Source organism: Bos taurus, chromosome 11 (genome assembly GCF_002263795.3).
Source record: "Bos taurus isolate L1 Dominette 01449 registration number 42190680 breed Hereford chromosome 11, ARS-UCD2.0, whole genome shotgun sequence".
Taxonomy (NCBI): domain Eukaryota; kingdom Metazoa; phylum Chordata; class Mammalia; order Artiodactyla; family Bovidae; genus Bos; species Bos taurus.
In genome coordinates this window covers 3,500,269-3,519,362 of record NC_037338.1, presented here as the reverse complement: position 1 = coordinate 3,519,362, position 19,094 = coordinate 3,500,269, and the positions used below count along the sequence as shown (strand labels likewise).

The window sequence follows — 19,094 nt, the reverse complement described above, 5'->3', positions numbered from 1 at the left end:
ATGGGAGTGATGTCAGGAAAATAGTAAAATGAGAAACCCCAGACCTCATTCCCCCACAGAAATGCCGACAATAATATGTGGACAAACTGCCTTTGTGAGAATTCCAAGAAGCCAGTTAAAAGGTACCAGCTCGGAGAAGGAAATGGCAACCCACTCCAGTATTCTTGCTTGGAAAAGTCCATGGACAGAGGAGCCTGGCAGGCTGCAGTCCATGGGGTTACATGACTGAGCATGTGTGCATGAGGGTGGAGGGTCACGGGTTGGTAGCAATAAACTGGTAGAACTAAAAAAAAAAAAAAAAAAAGGTACCAGCTCTCCAGGTGTTCAAAGCCAAGAAGAATGGGCACTGAAGTGTGTATTGGGAACATTTGTTGCACTTTGCCTGGCCTAGCCCCTCCCCTTTCTTGGCACGTGGGGAGCAACTCAGAGGAAATCAAATCCTGGCTTCTCCGAAAGAGAAGAGTGGAACATGTATGCAACATTTTCGCCTTCTGTGGGGCTGCTTGAGACACTAGCTTTTGTCTCACTTGACTCAGAGTGCCAATAAAAATGGCAGCATACTTTGCATGCCAGGTTACTGGCAGCTGAGAGCAAAGGCAAGTTTCATGGCTGGTTACAGCACCAGAGATACTGCAGTACCCAAAAAAGACACCAGGGGGAGGAAAAGACTACCCGCTCCTGAGAAAAGACAGGGGCAAATCTCTTTGACTGGGAAATTACACACACACACACACCACACCACACCACCACCACCACCACTCCTAGAGAAGAAATACCCTCAGAAAAGTTGTGAGAGGTTCCCAGAATCTCTAGTCAGAATGACTGGTGAAGGTCTTCCCCTATAAGAAGTCATCTATAAAGACTGGGACAAGTGTCTGCCTTTCCAAATGTCCAGATCTTGCCTAAAAGTACTAAGGAATAAAGAGAAATAGAGAAGAGTGGCCAAAGGTACAAAATAAATCTCCAGAAATCTACACTAAAGAAAAGAGCTATGAATTACCGGACAGAGAACTGAAAATAACTGTCTTAACAATGCTCATTGAGCTCAAAGAGAATACAGACAACTAAATGGAATCAGGAAAATGATGGATGAACATACTAAGAATATCAACAAAGACACAGAAACCATAAAAAGAACCAAACTGAAATTCTGTATCTGAGGAATACAATAACTGAAAAATTCACTGAGTGAGTGAGTGAGTGAAGTCGCTCAGTCGTGTCTGACTCTTTGCGACCCCGTGGACTATAGCCCACCAGGCTCTTCCGCCTATGGGATTCTCCAGGCAAGACTACTGGAGTGGGTTGCCATTCCCTTCTCCAGGGGATTTTCCCAACCCAGGGATCGAACCCAGGTCTCCTGCATTGTAGGCAGACGCTTTAACCTCTGAGCCACCAGGGAAACCCAAAAAATTCACTAGAGAGCTTCAAAAGGTGACTTCGTAAATCAGAAAAAAAAATCAGAAAATTATGAATATTTTAAGTCATAAATTGTTACAAGAGACAAAGAAGGACATTCAGCTCAGTTCAGTCGCTCAGTCATGTCTGACTCTGTGACCTATGGACTGCAGCACACCAGGCCTCCCTGTCCATCACCAACTCATGGAGCCTACTCAAACTTATGTCCATCAAGTCGGTGATGCCATCCAACCATCTCATCCTCTGTCGTCCCTTTCTCCTCCCACCCTCAATCTTTCCCAGCATCAGGGTCTTTTCCAATGAGTCAGTTCTTCCCATCAGGTAGCCAAAGTATTGGAGTTTCAGCTTCAGTATCAGTCCTTCCAATGAATATTTAGGACTGATTTCCTTTAGGATGGACTGGTTGGATCTCCTTGCAGTACAAGGGACCCTCAGGAGTCTTCTCCAACACCACAGTTCAAAAGCATCAGTTCTTTGGCACTCAACTTTCTTTATGGTCCAACTCTCACGTCCATACATAAGTACCGGAAAAACCATAGCTTTGACTAGACAGACCTTTGTAGGCAAAGTAATGTCTGCTTTTTAATATGCTCTCTAGGTTGATCATAGCTTTTCTTCCAAGGAGCAAGCATCTTTTAATTTCATGGCTGCAGTCACCATCTACAGTGATTTTGGAGCCCCCAAAATAAAGTCTCTCACTGTTTCTACTGTTTCCTCATCTATTTGCCATGAAGTGATGGGACCAGACGCCATGATCTCAGTTTTCTGAATGTTGAGTTTTAAGCCACCTTTTCCACTCTCTTCTTTCACTTTCATGAAGAGGCTCTTTAGTTTTCTTCACTTTCTGACATAAGCATGGTGTCATCTGTGTATCTGAGGTTATTGGTATTTCTCCTGGCCATCTTGATTTCAACTTGTGCCTCATTTAGCCTGGCATTTCTCATGATGTACTCTGCATATAAGTTAAATAAGCAGGGTGACAATATACAGCTTTGACATACTCCTTTCCTGATTTGGAACCAGTCTGTTGTTCCATGTCCAGTTCTAATTGTTGCTTCTTGACCTGCATACAGATTTTTCAGGAGGCAGGTCAGGAGGTCTGGTATTCCCATCTCTTTAAAAATTTTCCACACTTTGTTGTGATCCACACAGTCAAAGGTTTTGGCGTAGTCAATAAAGCAGAAATAGATGTTTTTCTGGAACTCTCTCTCTTTTTCGATGATCCAATGGATGTTGACAATTTGATCTCTGGTTCCTCTACCTTTTCCAAATACAGCTTGAACATCTGGAAGTTCATGGTTCACTACTGTTGAAGGCTGGATTGGAGAATTTTGAGCATTACTTTACTAGTGTGTGAGATGAGTGCAATTGTGTGGTAGTTTGAACATTCTTTGGCATTGCCTTTTGAGACTGGAGTGAAAACTAACCTTTTCCAGTCCTGTGGCCACTGCTGAGTTTTCCAAATTTGCTGGCATATTGAGTGCATCACTTTCACAGTATCATCTTTTAGGATTTGAAGTAGCTCAACTGGAATTTCATCACCTCCACTGGCTTTGTTCATAGTGATACTTCCTAAGGCCCACTTGAGTTCGCATATAAGAAGGACATTATATAATGGTAAAAAGGGTCCATCCACAAGGAAGATATGACAGTTATAAATATGCACCTAACTTCACAGCTCCCAAATATAGAAGCAAACATTAATAGAATAGAAGGGAGAAATTGAAACACGATAAGAGAAGATTTCAATTTCCATTTTCAATAATGGATACAACCACCAAACAGAAGACCAATGAAGAAACAGAGGACTTGAAAAACATGATAGATTAATTAGACCAGACATACACAGAACACACTACCAACCAATAGCAGAATACATATGCTTCCTAAGCACATGGAACATTCTCTTCAGGATAAACCACATGTTTTAAATAAAAGCATAAATAGTTTTATGTTTTAAATAAAAAGCATAAATATCTTTTAAATAAAAGATAAAAGCACAAGTCTTAAAAGTTTTAAGATTAAATCATATAAAATATATTCTCCAATCACAGTGGAATAAAACTAGAAATCAAATATGCGGAAATTAAACAAGACGCTCTTAAACAACCAATGGGCCAAAGAAGAAATCATAAGGGAGACTGTAAAATATCTTGAGCTATTTTAAAATAATATAACATATTAAAATGTCTAAGATATAGCAAAAGCAGTCCTAAGAGGGAAATCTACAGTGCTAAAGACTTATATTAAAAAAGAGAAAATACTCAAATCAACAACCTAACTTTACACTTCAAGGAAGTGGGAAAATGAAGAATAAACTCAAAGTTAGCAGAAGGAAAGAAATAATAAAGATGAGAGCAGAAATAAGTGAAATATAACAGTAGAAAAAAATCTATGAAACTAAGAGTTAGTTTTTGGAAAGAGCAGCAAAAATGACAGATGCTTATTAGCTAGATGAAGAAGAAAAAAGAGAAAAGTCAAATAACTAGAATCAGAAAGGAAAGAATGAACATTACAACTGTTATCAGAGAAATAAGAAGGATATTTTATAAAAGGCTACCATGATCCATTATACACCAACAAAGTAGATAATGTAGAAGAAATGGAAATTTCTATAAAAATATAACCAAGACTGAATCAGAAAGAAATAAAAAATCTGAACAGACTTGTAACTAGTAAGGAGATTGAATCAGCAAACAAATAATTTCCAACAAATATGAGCCCAGTACTATATGGCTTCCATGGAGAGAACTACCAAACATTTAAAGAAGAATTAACACCAATCCTCCTCAAATAATTCCAAATATTGAAGAGGAGGGAACATTTTGAAACTCATTATATGATGCCAGTATTACCCTGATACCAAAGCCAGACAAAGATACTATGAGATGAGAAAACTATAGCCCAATATTGCTTTTGAACATTGATTCAATACTAGCAAACAAAATACAACAACACATTAAAAGAATGAGACACTGAAGAATGAGACTTATTCCTAGAATGCAATATGTAAAAATCAGTCAATATAATAAATCACAGTAACAAAACGAAGGAAAAAATTATCATCTCAATGGATACAGCAAAATCATGATGAATTCAACACTCATGATTAAAAATGAAAACACTCAACAAACTAGGATTATGAGGAGACTACCTCAATATGGGGCTTCCCCAAGTGGCTCAGAGGTAAACAATCCACCTGCAATGCAGGAGACACAGGTTCAGTCCCTGGGTTGGGAAGACCCCCTGGAGAAGGACATGGCAACCCACTCTAGTATACTTGCCAGGAAAATCCTGTGGACAGAGGAACCTAGCAGGCTAAGGTCCATGGGATTGCGGAGAGTTGGACATGACTGAATCAACTGAGCACAAGCACTGTAATATAGTAATGGTGTCATAACTTACTCAAAATCATGCTTTAGACAGTAAGGAGGGAAGTGATGTCATGAAAGACAGTGGAGTAGAAAAATCAAGGAACTGGTCTTTTCACCAAAACAACTACTTGATAGAATAAACTGTTTTGGAACTCAAGAATGTAGTTGAATACTTACATAGCATTCAGAAGAACGCCTGATGAAGAGAGAGGCTGACATGTAGGGAAATCTCTGTCAGGTCACTGGCTGACCACAGGGATAGCAAAACAATACTTCAATGAACACACATGATAAAGAATACAGTCTTTGCAAAATAGGTGGAAAGACATTAAACAGACAACTGCAGCCTTCATCAAGCAACAGTAGCAATTTCTGGGGAGGGTAGAGAATCTAATTTCCTGAGTTACTGTTACGATGTCTAAAATGTTCAGTTTTCAACAAAAAATTACAAAGAATACCAAGAAACATGGATGCATACAGCCCATTCACAGGGGAAAAAAGCAACAGACACATAAAGTTCAGACACTGGATTTGGCAGACAAAGACTTAAAATAACTTTCTTAAAAGCCAATCCTCAAATTCACACTGAACTTCAAGGGGCCACAAATAACCAGAACACTTTTGAAATAGAAGAACAAAATTGGGAGACTTTCAAAACTCACTATAGCCCGCTAGGCTTTTCTGTCCGTGGAATTCTACAGGCAAAAATACTGCACTGGGTTGCCATTCTCCAGGGGATCTTCCCAACCCGGGGATGGAACCCAGGTCTCTTGCACTGCAGGCAGATTCTTTACCATCTGAGCCATCAGGGAAGCCCAGAAAGCAGACTGGTAGTTACTAAAGTGGGAGAGAGGAATGGGAAGGAGTACTTAGCGGGTACAAGGTATTTTCTGAGATGATAGAGAAGTTTTGAAAGTAAAGGAACGTGTGGCTTGCACAACATTAAAAACTTTTTTTTTATTGGAGTATAGTTGCTTTAGAATGTTATTTTCTGCGGTACAGCAAAGTGAACTAACTCTGAAAACTTAAGTATTACCGAGTAGCACATTTAAAAACAGTCAAACTGTTAACTGTAGGTTATATGAATTTCACCAAAATTAAAAAGCAATTTTAAAGATGAAAAGGAACTGGCTTACTTTTTTTTTTCCTCTGGAGATAATGCTCGCCAAACAATTTTATTCAAGCGCCTGTTTAAAAAAAAAGTCAACAATAATTATTTAATAGCAATACTTTACTCCAGAAGAAAAGGCTGACCCCAAGCAAAGCCCAAGCCACGCACCCCCGCAGGACCGCACCATCGCCACTTGCTTGGAGACTGGATGTGAGGGTCTCCCTCCCTCGGCATGACTGCAGAAGCTTTATGACTCTGTGGCAACCATGCTAAATGTGAAAGGAGGGCATAGTTCTCAGCTCCATTAGGTAAAACCCAGGCTGAGAAAAGGCAGCAAACAAACTGGTCCTCATTACCTCTGCATGAAGATATTTTTAAACATCTGATTTTCATCTTAAGGAAAAATACAAGTGTGCCCTTAGCCTGCCTCCTGTAGACATTTTTCTGTCTGGATTTGCAGAACAAAAAAGGGTTAATAGGGTCATAAATAAGAGAACTGGGATACACTTTAGAGATCAACCAGCCTGACCTCCTCGTTTTCCAAATGTGGCGGCTGAGGGGGCAGAATGATGAAGCGCCTTGCTCATCCAGCATCGAGAGTTGGGGCTGAGACTAAGCTCACTGAACATGTTTGCAGAAAGATTCTGGAAAGGAGGAAGTTGGAGCCAGTGCTTTCAGTTGGGTAGTTATAGCTCCTTTTCTTGTTACTCATCAGTGGTGCTCCAGGAGCACCAAGCACAGAACACTGGCTCAATGGGCTGTGAGCTGTGTCCATGAAAAGAAAAGTCTCAATAAGATGGAGTGGGAGAATACTGCCACTCCCCAGGAGGCACGCTCCTAATCCTTGGGCCCAGTGTCTGTGGCACAGGGCTCTGGGAGCATACTTTGGGTGGTGTTATCTTGCCCTGATCACCCATCATGAGCTTGGGGAGGTCATGGAAAGGGGGTCTAGTGTGGTGGTAAAGAGCACAGACTCTGGAGCCACTGGGCCCAAAGCTCAGTGTTCCCCTCTTATTATCCAGTAGACTTTGGGCCAGTAGCCAACTTTTCTGTAGAATGCGGATAATAACAGTACCTCCCAACCAGTGTTGCAGTGCAGATTTAACAAGCAAGTGTATGCATCGTACATAGAACTGTGTCTGACACAGGTAAACGCTCTGTAAGTGATAGAAAGTGTCAGGAAGCAGGAAACAAGCCAGCTCTGCCCCTGTCTCCTTTGATAGTTTTGGTTCTTTGTGGCCTCTTTAGAAGGGCTTCCCTGGTGGCTCAGACGGTAAAGAACCTTCCTGCAATGCAGGAGACCAGTTTTGATCCCTGGGTCAGGAAGATCCCAGTCGGAAATGACAACCCACTTAGGTATTCTTGCCTGGAAAATTCCAAGGACAGGGGAGCCTGGTGGGCTATAGTCCATGGGGTCACAAGAAACTGGCTTTCTTTAAAAAAAATTTTATTTATTTATTTATTTTGGCTGCCCTGGGTCTTAGTTGCGGCACGCAGGGCTTCCCTGGTGGCTCAGGCAGTAAAGAATTCTTCTGCAATGAGGGAGACCTGGGTTGCAATGAAGATTTGATCCCTGAGTTGGGAAGATCCCCTGGAGAAGGAAATGGCAACCCACTCCAGCCAGTATTCTTGCCTGGAGAATTCCCATGGACAGAGGAGCCTGGCAGGCTACAGTCCATGGGGTTGCAAAGAGTCAGACACAATTAAGCAACTAACACACAATAGGATCTTTAATCTTCATTGTGGCATGCAGGATTTTTTTGGTTGTGGACTGTGGGATCTAGTTCCCTGAGGGATCGAACCTGGGCTGCCTGCATTGGGAGTGTGGAGTCTTAGCCACTGGACCATCAGGGAAGTCCCAATTTTCTTTAATCATGTGGTTGATTAAAGAGGGCTTCTAAAACTTGTGTGCATTTATGGAAAATAAAAAACTATTTAAAAATATTTTAAAATTTAAACCTTGAAAGTGGAGGCAATGGAAGAGAGAGGCTGGGAATGTAGACAAGGGCTTGGCAGACTCTGGTCTGGGTTCAAATCTCAGAGGCTCTGCTTTACTGCTGTGTGCTCCTATTACATAACTTAAAAAATATTCATTTATTTGGCTGTGTCAGGTTTTAGTTGCAGCACTTGGACTCTCTAGCTGTGGCATGCAAGGCTCAGTAGTTGTGGCACTCAGGCTTAGTTAGTTACTCCATGGCATGTGGGATCTTAGTTCCCCAACCAGGGATCGAACCTGCAACCCCTGCAGTGCAAGGCAGATTCATAACCACTGGACCACCAGGGAAACCCCTGTTATGCAACTTTTGAAAACTGCTTTCTTACCAATAAAACAAGGATAACACCACTTACTCCTGGCATTGAGGGGATTAAATGGGCAGTATGTATAAAGTGATCAGAAATAACTAAGGCTCATTCCTTCCAGGTTCTAAAGAAGAGGGAGACTTAGAAATTCAGGAATGGTTGGTGAATGTGGGTCCAATTAGCTATGACATGTCTCTAATTTTATTTTTAAAATGAAAAAAAAAATGCTTACCACAGTGCCTGTCACGTACTAAGTGCTCAAAGGTTAGTGTTTTTATTTATTATTATTATTATTTTGGCCATGCTGCATGCAGGTGGGATTTTAGTCCCCCACCAGGCATTGAGCCCACACTCCCTGCATTGGAAGTGAGAAGTCCTAACCACTGGACTGCCAGGGAAGTCCCCCGTCTCTAATTTTAATTTGTTTCTTCAGAAGATATTTTCGTAAGAGGGTATGTATTTCATATCCCCTATTATTCCTCCATTTGCCATCTTCACTGAACTATTTCAAAGCACACAGCAAAAGCAAGCAGGCATGAATTGAGGGTCGTGGAGAGTATATGAATCCTGGCTCCACTAGTGTGGAAGGCAGCCGCAGGAACGCCTTTAAAAGTGTGGGATGAGAGCCATCCGGGATACTGGGGTTTGATAAACCACAATCTTCCTCTGTTTTTAGGAGAACCAAACTTGACTTCAGGTTCACCATGAACATAGCTACATAAAAATCACCCAAGAATCTAGCCAGCACTGATATCCTCAGAGCTTATGTGCAGATACACAAAGTCAAAACTGCTCCTGCAATTCTTAAAATACTGAAACACAAGGGAATTAGGTGTGACCAAAATAGCTAGAGTGTCACTACTTTGACCAAAGGACTGTGAGCTTCCAACTTACTTGGTCATCCCCAACCATACAGACTTAAGAGTTATATCTGGCTTACCTGTGGTGGGAAACTCCTTAGAAATGTTTTATTGGGGATGAGATGGGGATAAATCAAGTTTCACTAATTATTTTTCATAGTCTGCATAGCTTTAGAAAGATGGAGCAAGATGGAAAAGGGAACTGACATTTATACCAGCAAACAAATACTATTAAACACAAAAGATCAGAAGCTTTGTTCTATACAATATGAATGTTAATATTATTAAAAACAATATTAAATAATTCATTTAAAATAAACATCAAATTAATGATACCAAATAATATACATTCAATCAATATTAATCATATTAAAGTTAATGCTAATAATCATATTTAAATTAATAGTATTTTATTATTTTAATAACAATATGGTATAATATTTCTCTGAGGGTATTAAAGACTTTTCCAGATTCACTTATTGGAAGTAAGAACTGGGACAAAGCACTACTAGGTCTGTATTTTGGTTTTGCTATGAATGAAGGACTCTCTTCTGCCTAGGAACAGAGGGTCTCTGTCCTTCTGGAAATTCTCAGGAAAGGGTCATCTTAGTGGAAAGAACTATTTGACTTTTCCATCCCATGTATTTATGGTTATTTTAGCATCAGCAGATTCAGGGAATGAAAGAGGGAAGTAATTAACATTAGTTGCTCTTTATGTATATAATTTACATAACCTTCAAACCAGATTTTTGCAAATAAGGAATCTGAAGCTCACAAGTGTCACATGATCTGTCAAGCAACTGTCAGAACCAAGAATGAAACCCCTGAGCTGTCTGACCTCAAAGCCCCAGCTTGTGGCCCTGTTGTAGGCTTTCACAGACCAGGTAATCACAGCACTCAAATATTTGAATGAGTCAAGCAAATTAAATTATAATATAAATGATATCATTATATTATATTTTATATAACTGAACTAGATGAATTTTAATAACTAAACCTGAATTAGATCAAATTCAAATTAAATTCCAACAGTCAAAATATATACAGTGACACCTGCTAGGAAGAGGGAGACCAGGGGGAAAGCCAGCAGCCCAGAGTCTGCCCTGGGGGCTGACATCCTCACAGGGGAGAGGCAGGCCTGCGTTGAAGCTGGGAGCACTCCCAAGCACCACAGTCAAAGTGGGTGCTGGAGAGTCGCTGGGGAAGGGCCTCTGGGTTGGGGGCGGGGGGGGTGGCGGTGGCCATTAGTGCTGAGGCAAGAAGGGATGAAAGAGGATAGCTGGGTGGGTGGGCAGGGAGAGTGGCAATAGAGCTTGGAGGCAAGGGAAGGCCTGCCTGGTGCAGAGGAAGAGGCAGAGAAGAGGACCAGACAGAGCAAAGTCTCTGGCCCAGCAGGGAGGGTGACCCTTGGGAGAGTTCAGCCTGCCTTGGAGGGAAATGAAGGGCCCACAAAGACTCAGAAAAGCCTTGAGGCAACAGAAGGAGCCCATGCAACACAGCCTCAGTTCTTAGGTGAGGGTAGCAGAAGAAGCTCAAGTGTAAGCAGATTTGGAGAGGCCTGAGATGGGCCTAGGAGAAGGCAATGGCAACCCAATCCAGTACTCTGGCCTGGAAGATCCCATGGACGGAGGAGCCTGGTAGGCTGCAGTCCATGGGGTCCCGACGAGTTGGACACGACTAAGCGACTTCCCTTTCCCTTTTCACTTTCATGCATTGGAGAAGGAAATGGCGACCCACTCCAGTGTTCTTGCCTGGAGAATCCCAGGGACGGGGGAGCCTGGTGGGCTGCCGTCTATGGGGTCGCAGAGTCAGACACGACTGAAGTGACTTAGCAGCAGCAGAGGTGGGCCTAGTACAGAAAGGCCAGTCTCTGGGCTGGCTCTTGCACTCCAGGTGGCAGAAGTCAGACCTTATATTCAGTTGGTCAAAAAAGTCTATTTGGGTATTTCTATAACATGGAATGGAAAAATCCGAACTTTGGGACCAAACCAATACTTTTTTGAACACACACTAGACACACGAAAAAATGACAGTAGACCAGTAAGGGCTGGCCTGGGCCCTGATCACTTTTGCTTACTTGGATTTTCCCCAACCACATGGTAGTAAATGAAAACCCAGTTACACAACTTCCAGAACCAAGAATAAGAACTTGCCTGGAGGAGCTGGATAGCTCAAAGTTTAATCAAGAGTGTGCATAAGGAGTAATTAAGTGCTACAGGGCAGGGTGGGGAGGTGACTAGAGAGCTGGGAGAGGGTGAGATTCTAACCACAGAGCAGTAATCTCCACTCTGAGATGGGCTCCCAGGTCAGGCCTGAAGGAGCCAGGCCCCAGGAAGGGGCTGGGATTCAAGGACCCTGGGTTTCTTTCCCATCTGGATCTCTTCTCCAGCCTGGCAGTTGCCTGCCAAATCCTGGGTTATCTGCCCTTGTGAAGACAGGCCCCCTAACTCAGCATGAACACAGTGACTATTTAAGAGTACAGTTTTCACTGCAGTCAACTTGGTCATCATCTTGCTTTTGATTTAAAAATTGTTTAAGTAAATTATGTCATTATTGTGGGGTTTTATTAGTCACTTTACAGAAAGTTAAATGCTAAAATGGTCCAGTTCACTCTGCTAAAAAGAAAGCTTTATGAGTTCATGGAGGGACTTCCCTGCCAGTCCAGTGGTTAAGACTGCACCTCCTGAGGCAGGGGGCTGGGGTTCGATCCCTGGTCCGGGAGATGAGGTCCCATATCCCTTGTGGCCAAAAAGCCAAAACATAAAAAATAGAAACAATATTGTAACAAATTCAATAAAGACTTAAAAAAAATGGTCCACATCAAAAGAAAATCTTTAAAAAGAAAAAAGAGTTTATGGAAACATGAGATGTCTACAGAGTTTGGAAAGGAAAGATGGTTTCTTGAAAACCCTACTGGGCACATTCAGGTAATGTACTTAATGCAGCACAGGCATAGAGGAAGCCCCTTCTGTTAGCTGGGGCTGCTGTTAATACTTCTTATGGACTATTGTTAAATAGCTGCTCCAGATGAAAATTTTAAGCTAAAACAAGAGAAAAGCCAAAACAAATTCCACATCCATTAAAGAGTAGCCAGGAGTAATACTCACTTTTCATAGGACTTAATTGCCTGTTCCACTTTTTGCTTGTAGATATTGAGCTTCACTCCTTGGGGGTTAATTAAAGTCATCTTATTTGTGTCATTGCACACATGTGCCAGAGGGAACACCTATACGCCAATGTCAAAGGAAAGTGTCACTTAACATGTGCCTTCAAAACTCCATTTAATGGTTGTACAATATGTTTCTCTGGCTAGAAAATCAATACTTTAGATTTGTAGAGAAATTAGAAAATACAGAAAATAAAAAATAAAGAAATAAAAATCAGAGATATCATTGCTAACCTTTTCCTTCCAATTTTTAAAACCACATATTTTAAAAATAACCATCATCTCAAAAAACTATTTCAGGAAACCCTAATCAGAACCAAGTATTCTCTTCATAAGACTCTGTCAAATTGATGGGCATGAGCAATAAGAAATAGAATCTCATTGCTGCTACTTTGTAAATGACTAGTTAGGTTCTTCCCTGATGGCTTAGATGGTGAAGAATCCACCTGCAATGCAGGAGACATGGGTTCAATTCCTAGGTTGGGAAGATCCTCTGGAGAAGGGAATGGCATCCCACTCCAGTATTCTTGCCGGGAGAATTCCATGGACAGAGGAGTATGGCGGGCTAGAGTCCATGGGGTCACAAAAGTCTCAAACATGACTGAGTGACTAACACTTTCACTTTTCAGTTGGATTCAACATCTTTTTCAAGTACTTATTTTAAATTTGATTTTCTCTTGAGAATATACGATTATAATTAATATCTCTGGGCCATTTTCCTTATCAATTTGGAAGAGATTCTTAGACATGTAAAATAAAGACAGCTTAGTGATCAATGAAACCATGCTCTGTAACAACAGTAGAGAACCAGAATGAGAGGGCATTTAAAAAAAATTCTGTCTGCATCTGATGCTTGCTTCTTTCTGGGTTTGGGGATGTCTCTCATTCCATGCTATGTTAATAGGACCTGTAATAATTTACTTTTTGTTGCTGCTTAGTTGCTAAGTCGTGTCCAACTCTTTTGTGACCCCATGGATTGTAGCCCACCAGACTCCTCTGTCCATGAGATTTCCTGAGCAAAAATACTGGAGTAGGCTGCCATTTCCCTCTCCAGAGGATCTTCCCAACCCAACCATCGAACCTGGGTCTCCTACATTGGCAGGCAGTTTCTTTGTCACTGAGCCACCCGGGAAGCCCAATATTTCACTTTTACCTATTTGCATATTATTTATCCTCCCTTGAGCTTCCCTTGTGGCTCAGCTGGTAAAGAATTAGCCTGCAATGCAGGAGACCTGGGTTCAATGCCTGGGTTGGGAAGATCCCCTGGAGAAGGGAAAGGTTACCCACTCCAGTATTCTGGCCTGGAGAATCCCATGGACTATATAGTCCATGGGGTCGCAAAGAGTTGGACAGGACTGAGTGACTTTCACTTATCCTTCTTTAGAAATGTAAGCTCCTTAAGAGCAGGAACTTTGTTTCATCACCTCTTTATTTCTATCACCTGAACAAGGCTTGGCCCTTTACAAATATCTGTTGATAAAGGAATAAATGTATGTTCCTCAAAAGGTATATTCCATATCTTAATATTCATATGCAAAAGAAAGTCTAACAGGAGAAATACTGAGATACAGTGGTGTTTCAATACTGCATGTGATTCCAACCACAAGGAGCATGTAGGCACTTTAGAAATATGGGCAATCACTTTTAAGAAGTAAATTTTTACTTTCATTCCAGATGATACAGAGTTCATGCTTCCCTTTGCCTCCAAATCATACAAAAATTATATTGTTATTATTTAAGAGAAATGCATAGAAATAAAAGAAGGAAAATAAGAAGGAAAGAAAGTAAAAGAAAGATGCATCGATATATTTCTATAGAGAAAAAGTTGAACACGTCAGCAGGACTGAAGCTGCAGGTTTGTTTGTTGGCTCTTGTGTCCAAAGACGGCAGGGGCAGAGGGAGCTCAGCTCCCAGGAAGCAAGTGGGACTCTGAGTCAGGCTCAGTGCCTGAAGCTGGTGCGTGAGGTTCTCTCACCCCTGCAAGAAGGCCCTGCCTGATGAGAGAGAACGCTCATGTAGCTTCACAACCAAGAACTAAACCAAGCCACCCTCAATCTGCACTAGCCCAGTATCATCATGGGATAAGAGCTCTAAATGCCAATGACCGGGGAGTAAGGGGATGCATTTAGGTAACTGCAAAAAAAAGAAGGCAGAGGAAAAAACAGATTTTTTAAAAGTCTTATTAAAAATGAGCCAACAAACTAAAACTCCTAAACACACACACACAAAAATGCCCCAAATGGTAGCTGAGCAAATCAACAATCTGAATATCAATTCACTTAAGTAGAAATTAATTTTATGACCACCTAACAATAATTTTATATTAATTTTGATTAAAATTAGCGATTAAGTTGCTCCAAGATGTAACAGTTATAAGAAAGTGTAAGAACAGATGTGCCATGAAAACAAATGGATGAGAAAAATAACAATATTTTGAATAATAAAATAACATCATTAAAAAAAAAAAGACATTGAAATTGAAAACTATGTATGTTGATTTTGCAATTAAAACCTCAAGACCAAAACAAACAAAATAGCCAAAGATTCAGGAAACTGAGAAGGAAGCAATTAAGTTAGGCTGAATAGTCAAATCTTGCTACTTGTAAGACAAAAGAATTCATCATGTGACCTCTAAGCAAGCTTTGTCCAAGAGAAGGAGCCTGAACAGTGGGTTAAAAGGTGAGTCGAGGTGGTTGAGCAGTTAAGAATCCTCCTGTTAATTTCGGGGGCATGGATTTGATCCCTGGTCAGGGAAGGGTCCACATGCTGCAGACCAACTAAGCCCACGCGCCCTAGATCCCAGGCTCTGAAACAGGAGAAGCCCACGCGACGCAACTAGAAAAGGCCTGTGCAAAGCAATGAAGACCCAGTGCAGCCAAAAATCAATCAAACAAAAAATAAAGGTGAGTTGACTGGATTTTGAATATTGAAAGAAATTTACAAAAGTGAAAAAGAAAAAAACACAAACAAAACCCACCATCTTTTAAAATACCACATAAACTTTTAGAGGGAAAAAACAGCCTCAAAAAAGTGAAAGATCCTACACTCTTATCCCTCCTGGGAAAAAGTTCCCTTTAGAAGTCTATAAACAGCTCTTCAAATTGCCAACTTACGGCTCAACTGCAAATCAACACCACAAAATATTTAGCAACATTATATGACTTCATCAGGATCTGCTGGACCCCTGCCAGAAGGTGTGTAAAGAAAACCCTTTGTTTAACGTTCTACCTCCCTCTTTCGTGGGTTTGGATCTCATCCCTTGCATGGCCATCTTGGACTTCAGGGTGGTAGCAGTTCAAATGTGGCTCATGTGCACCCACTCTCATTCCTTTCTGTGTGCAGATTGAGGGAAAGACAAAGTCATGCTCCACACCTTCAGTCTGTGGTCTTAGTTTTTACAACATGGTGATCAGCTGAAGGTCCCAGGGGACATTCTCTTTATGATGCCAAGTTTGGTGTGACTGTGAGGTCATAAAGGCATTCTCACAGGGACTTGGGGGATCAGAATCCTGGCTGTTCAGCTTCTGTAGGGAGGCAGGTGGGGAGGGGAGTGCAGTTAATGAGGAAACTGACATTGCTTAAAAGGGAATGAAACCACTTGGTCACATGTCCTTTGAACATGTTTTACTTTTTACCTCTTATAATGGAAATCAAGCATTACTAACTTATGGTGGGGCCCTTCTGGACAGTATTTGATAATAAAAGGGAGCCTCAAGGTATTGCCTATTTTAATCCTCTTGAGATTAACCTAGAAGCCTTACCAAATTAATGATAATCACAGTCTGTGCGAGATTGTAACTCGAGGGAGAAAGAGCAGACTGAGAAAGGCAGAGGGGCAGAGAGAGAGTCACTGACTATAACTGCTGAATCCATGGACAGCCTCAATTTGGGATGGTTCTGCTAGAATTTTTCCCACTGTTAGACCAGAGACACTCCTTAACCAATAATTTTATCAATAGTTGAGAACAGTTTTATCAATAATGATAATAGTGTTTATCTTTTGCTGTCTGCCAACTCCTAAGCCCTCTATATATTTTCTCATTCAATCCTTCCATATACAGACATTGAAATGCAGTTTTGTTACTTGTTTTTCCTCTCCACTGAACTCTGTAGTTTTTTACTCTATTAAAAAATACTAGTTTCTAAAACACAATACATGTGCAAAGTAACCATTTTCGAAATATGTAAAATACTAAAATTATATAAATTCAAGTAATGGCTAAAGCTCCAACATTTTTAGAAATTTATCTATATTGTAAAATACTGTGTCTTAAACTCCACCAGATTTGAGTTCTTGGTGATTGAGGCATGAAATGAGCATAACTTTGCTATTTTAAAAGACGTGTTTGCCAAGAATGTGAATGATGTAACCAAAATTTTAAGAGATATATTTAGCTTACATAAAAAACTGTTCTCAAACAATAAAAGAAAAAAAGTTAAATTTGGAGTACCATTTCCCCTTAGCAATAGGCAGGTTTTTTTGTTTTTAATGTTACTGCTCTAAGTGACAGCTAAGATGTAGGGAAACAGGCACTCACAAAATGCCAAGTAAACTGTCGAATAATGCAGGGAATAGCTAAAGTAATTGTAGTAATTCATATTACTGAATATTATTACAACTATTAAAATTCATCCAAAAACGGTCATTACAGGGAAATATGTGCCTAACATATGCTAAATGAAGAAAGTGGGGCACAGAACTGTCAGTTCAGTCACTCAGTCGTGTCCGACTCTTTGGGATGCCATGGACTGCAGCACACCAGGCTTCCCTGTCTATCACCAACTCCCAGACCTTGCTCAAACTCATGTTCATGGAGCTGGTGATGCCATCCAACCATCTCATCCCGTCTTCCCCTTCTCCTCCTGCCTTCAATCTTTCCCGGCAACAGGGTCTTTTCCAATGAGTTAGTTCTTCACATCGGGTGGCCAAAGTATTGGAGCTTCAGCTTCAACATCAGCCCTTCCAGTGAATATTCAGGACTGATTTCCTTTAGGATTGATTGGTTTGATCACCTTACTGTCCAAGGGATTCTCAAGAGTCTTCCCCAACACCACAGTCCAAAAGTATCAATTCTCTGGCATTCAGCTTTCTTTATGGCAACTCTCACATCCATAATGACTACTGGAAAAACCAGCTTTTCTTCCAAGGAGCAAGCATCTTTTAATTTCATGGCTGCAGTTACCATCTGCTGTGATTTTGGAGTCCAAGAAAATAAAGTCTGTCACTGCTTCCATTGTTTCCTCACCTATTTGCCATGAAGTGATGGGATTGGATCTTAGTTTTTTGAATGCTGAGTTTTAAGCCAGCCTTTTCACTCTCCTCTTTCACTTTCATCAAGAGGCTGTCTTTGCTTTTTGCCATAAGGCTGGTGTTATCAGCATATCTGAGGTTATTGCTATTTCTCCCAGCAATCTCGATTCCAACTTGTGCTTCATCCAATCTGGCATTTCTCATGATCTACTGTGCATATAAGTTAAATAAGCAAGGTAACAATATACAGCCTTGATGTACTGCTTTCCCAATTTGGAACCAGTCCGTTGTTCCATGTCCAGTTTTACCTGTTGCTTCTTGACCTGCATACAAGTTTCTCAGGAGGCAGGTAAGGCGGTCTGGTATTCCCATCTCTTTAGGAATCTTCCACAGTTTGTTGTGATCCACACAGTCAAAGGCTTTAGCATAGTCAATGAAGCAGAAGTAGATGTTTTTCTGGGATTCTCTTGCTTTTTCTATGATCCATTGGCTGTTGGCTATTTGACTTCCTCTGCCTTTTCTAAATCCAGCTTGAAGGTCTGGAAGTCCTCGGTTCACGTACTGCTGAAGCCTAGCTTGGAGAATTTTGAGCATTACTTCGCTAGAGTGTGAGTTGAGTTCTCAGATTCTTTGGCATTGCCTTTCTGAACTGTAGGCACTGTCATTAGTTGTTACAGTAGTCCAGGAAGAATTGGACCAGACCACATTCTTGCTGTGTTTATAAGCGATCCCACAACATTTTGAAAATGAGAAAATGATGCAAACTGGTGTTTATATATTTATCATTAGACACTGACTGAATTCAACACCTTCACTGTTTTTCAACTAAATCATTTCTTCCTATACATATCCCAGAGCTTGCCGCCAGATTGGGCAAGGAGAGGTCTGACTGGCTGTGAGTAATGAAAATGCGAAGGCTGTGCACATCCCACATGGCTGACTCTGAACACAGGTGCAGTGCTAAAGCTTAAACCTCTGCTTGTATTTATTTATTTAAACAAGTTGTGTTTATTTAATTTTTGGCCACACTCCATGGCATGTGGGATCTTAGTTTCCTGACCACGGATCAAACCGGAACCCCCTGAATTAGAAGGCAGAGTCTTTAGCCACTGCATCACTGGGGAAGTCCCAAACCTCTGCTTTTTAAATAGAAACATTTCCAGGTTTCCATAGAGCAAACTGAAGGCAGGGCCACAAAATTAACTGGCAAAGAGGTGTGTCAATAAGATCATTCATAAACCCATGAAAATACATTACTTACAACAGGGTAGGTTACATCTCACAAACTTCAATCTAAACTTTTAGAAAATAAAAAGATTATTTTTAATGTAAATTTTATAAATGAAATTTGAATTTGTAAATTTTATGAATGAAATTTTCTGGTATGGAATGATATTCAAAATAGATTGTTGAGTAAAAATCAAGGCACAGAGTATCTTCAGTTCAACTTCATTTGGTAAAACAAAACAGAGAACAAAAGACAATATATGTAATGAAAAAGCTTTGATCAAACAGTCATCAAATAATTAATCTTTGAGAAATTATATTCTAATGTTTCTTTCTTTTCTACTTATCTGTATTTTCCAATTTTCTACACAATGAATACATACAGTTT

At 40.7% G+C, this 19,094-nt stretch overlaps 1 protein-coding gene across 12 annotated transcripts in view; it reads right to left on the bottom strand.

Moving 5' to 3' along the window:
* Positions 1-19,094, bottom strand: part of VWA3B (von Willebrand factor A domain containing 3B) — a 166,395-nt gene that overhangs the window by 40,952 nt on the left and 106,349 nt on the right. For 11 of the 12 annotated variants that reach the window (XM_059891646.1, XM_059891645.1, XM_059891640.1 and 8 more), the window contains 2 exons: positions 12,170-12,288; positions 5,927-5,977 (listed from right to left, as the gene is read on the bottom strand). In XM_059891646.1, the coding sequence (XP_059747629.1) occupies positions 5,927-5,977; positions 12,170-12,288 (170 nt within the window). The remainder of the gene's footprint in view (positions 1-5,926; positions 5,978-12,169; positions 12,289-19,094) is intronic. The other variant, XM_059891639.1, reaches the window with a different exon arrangement.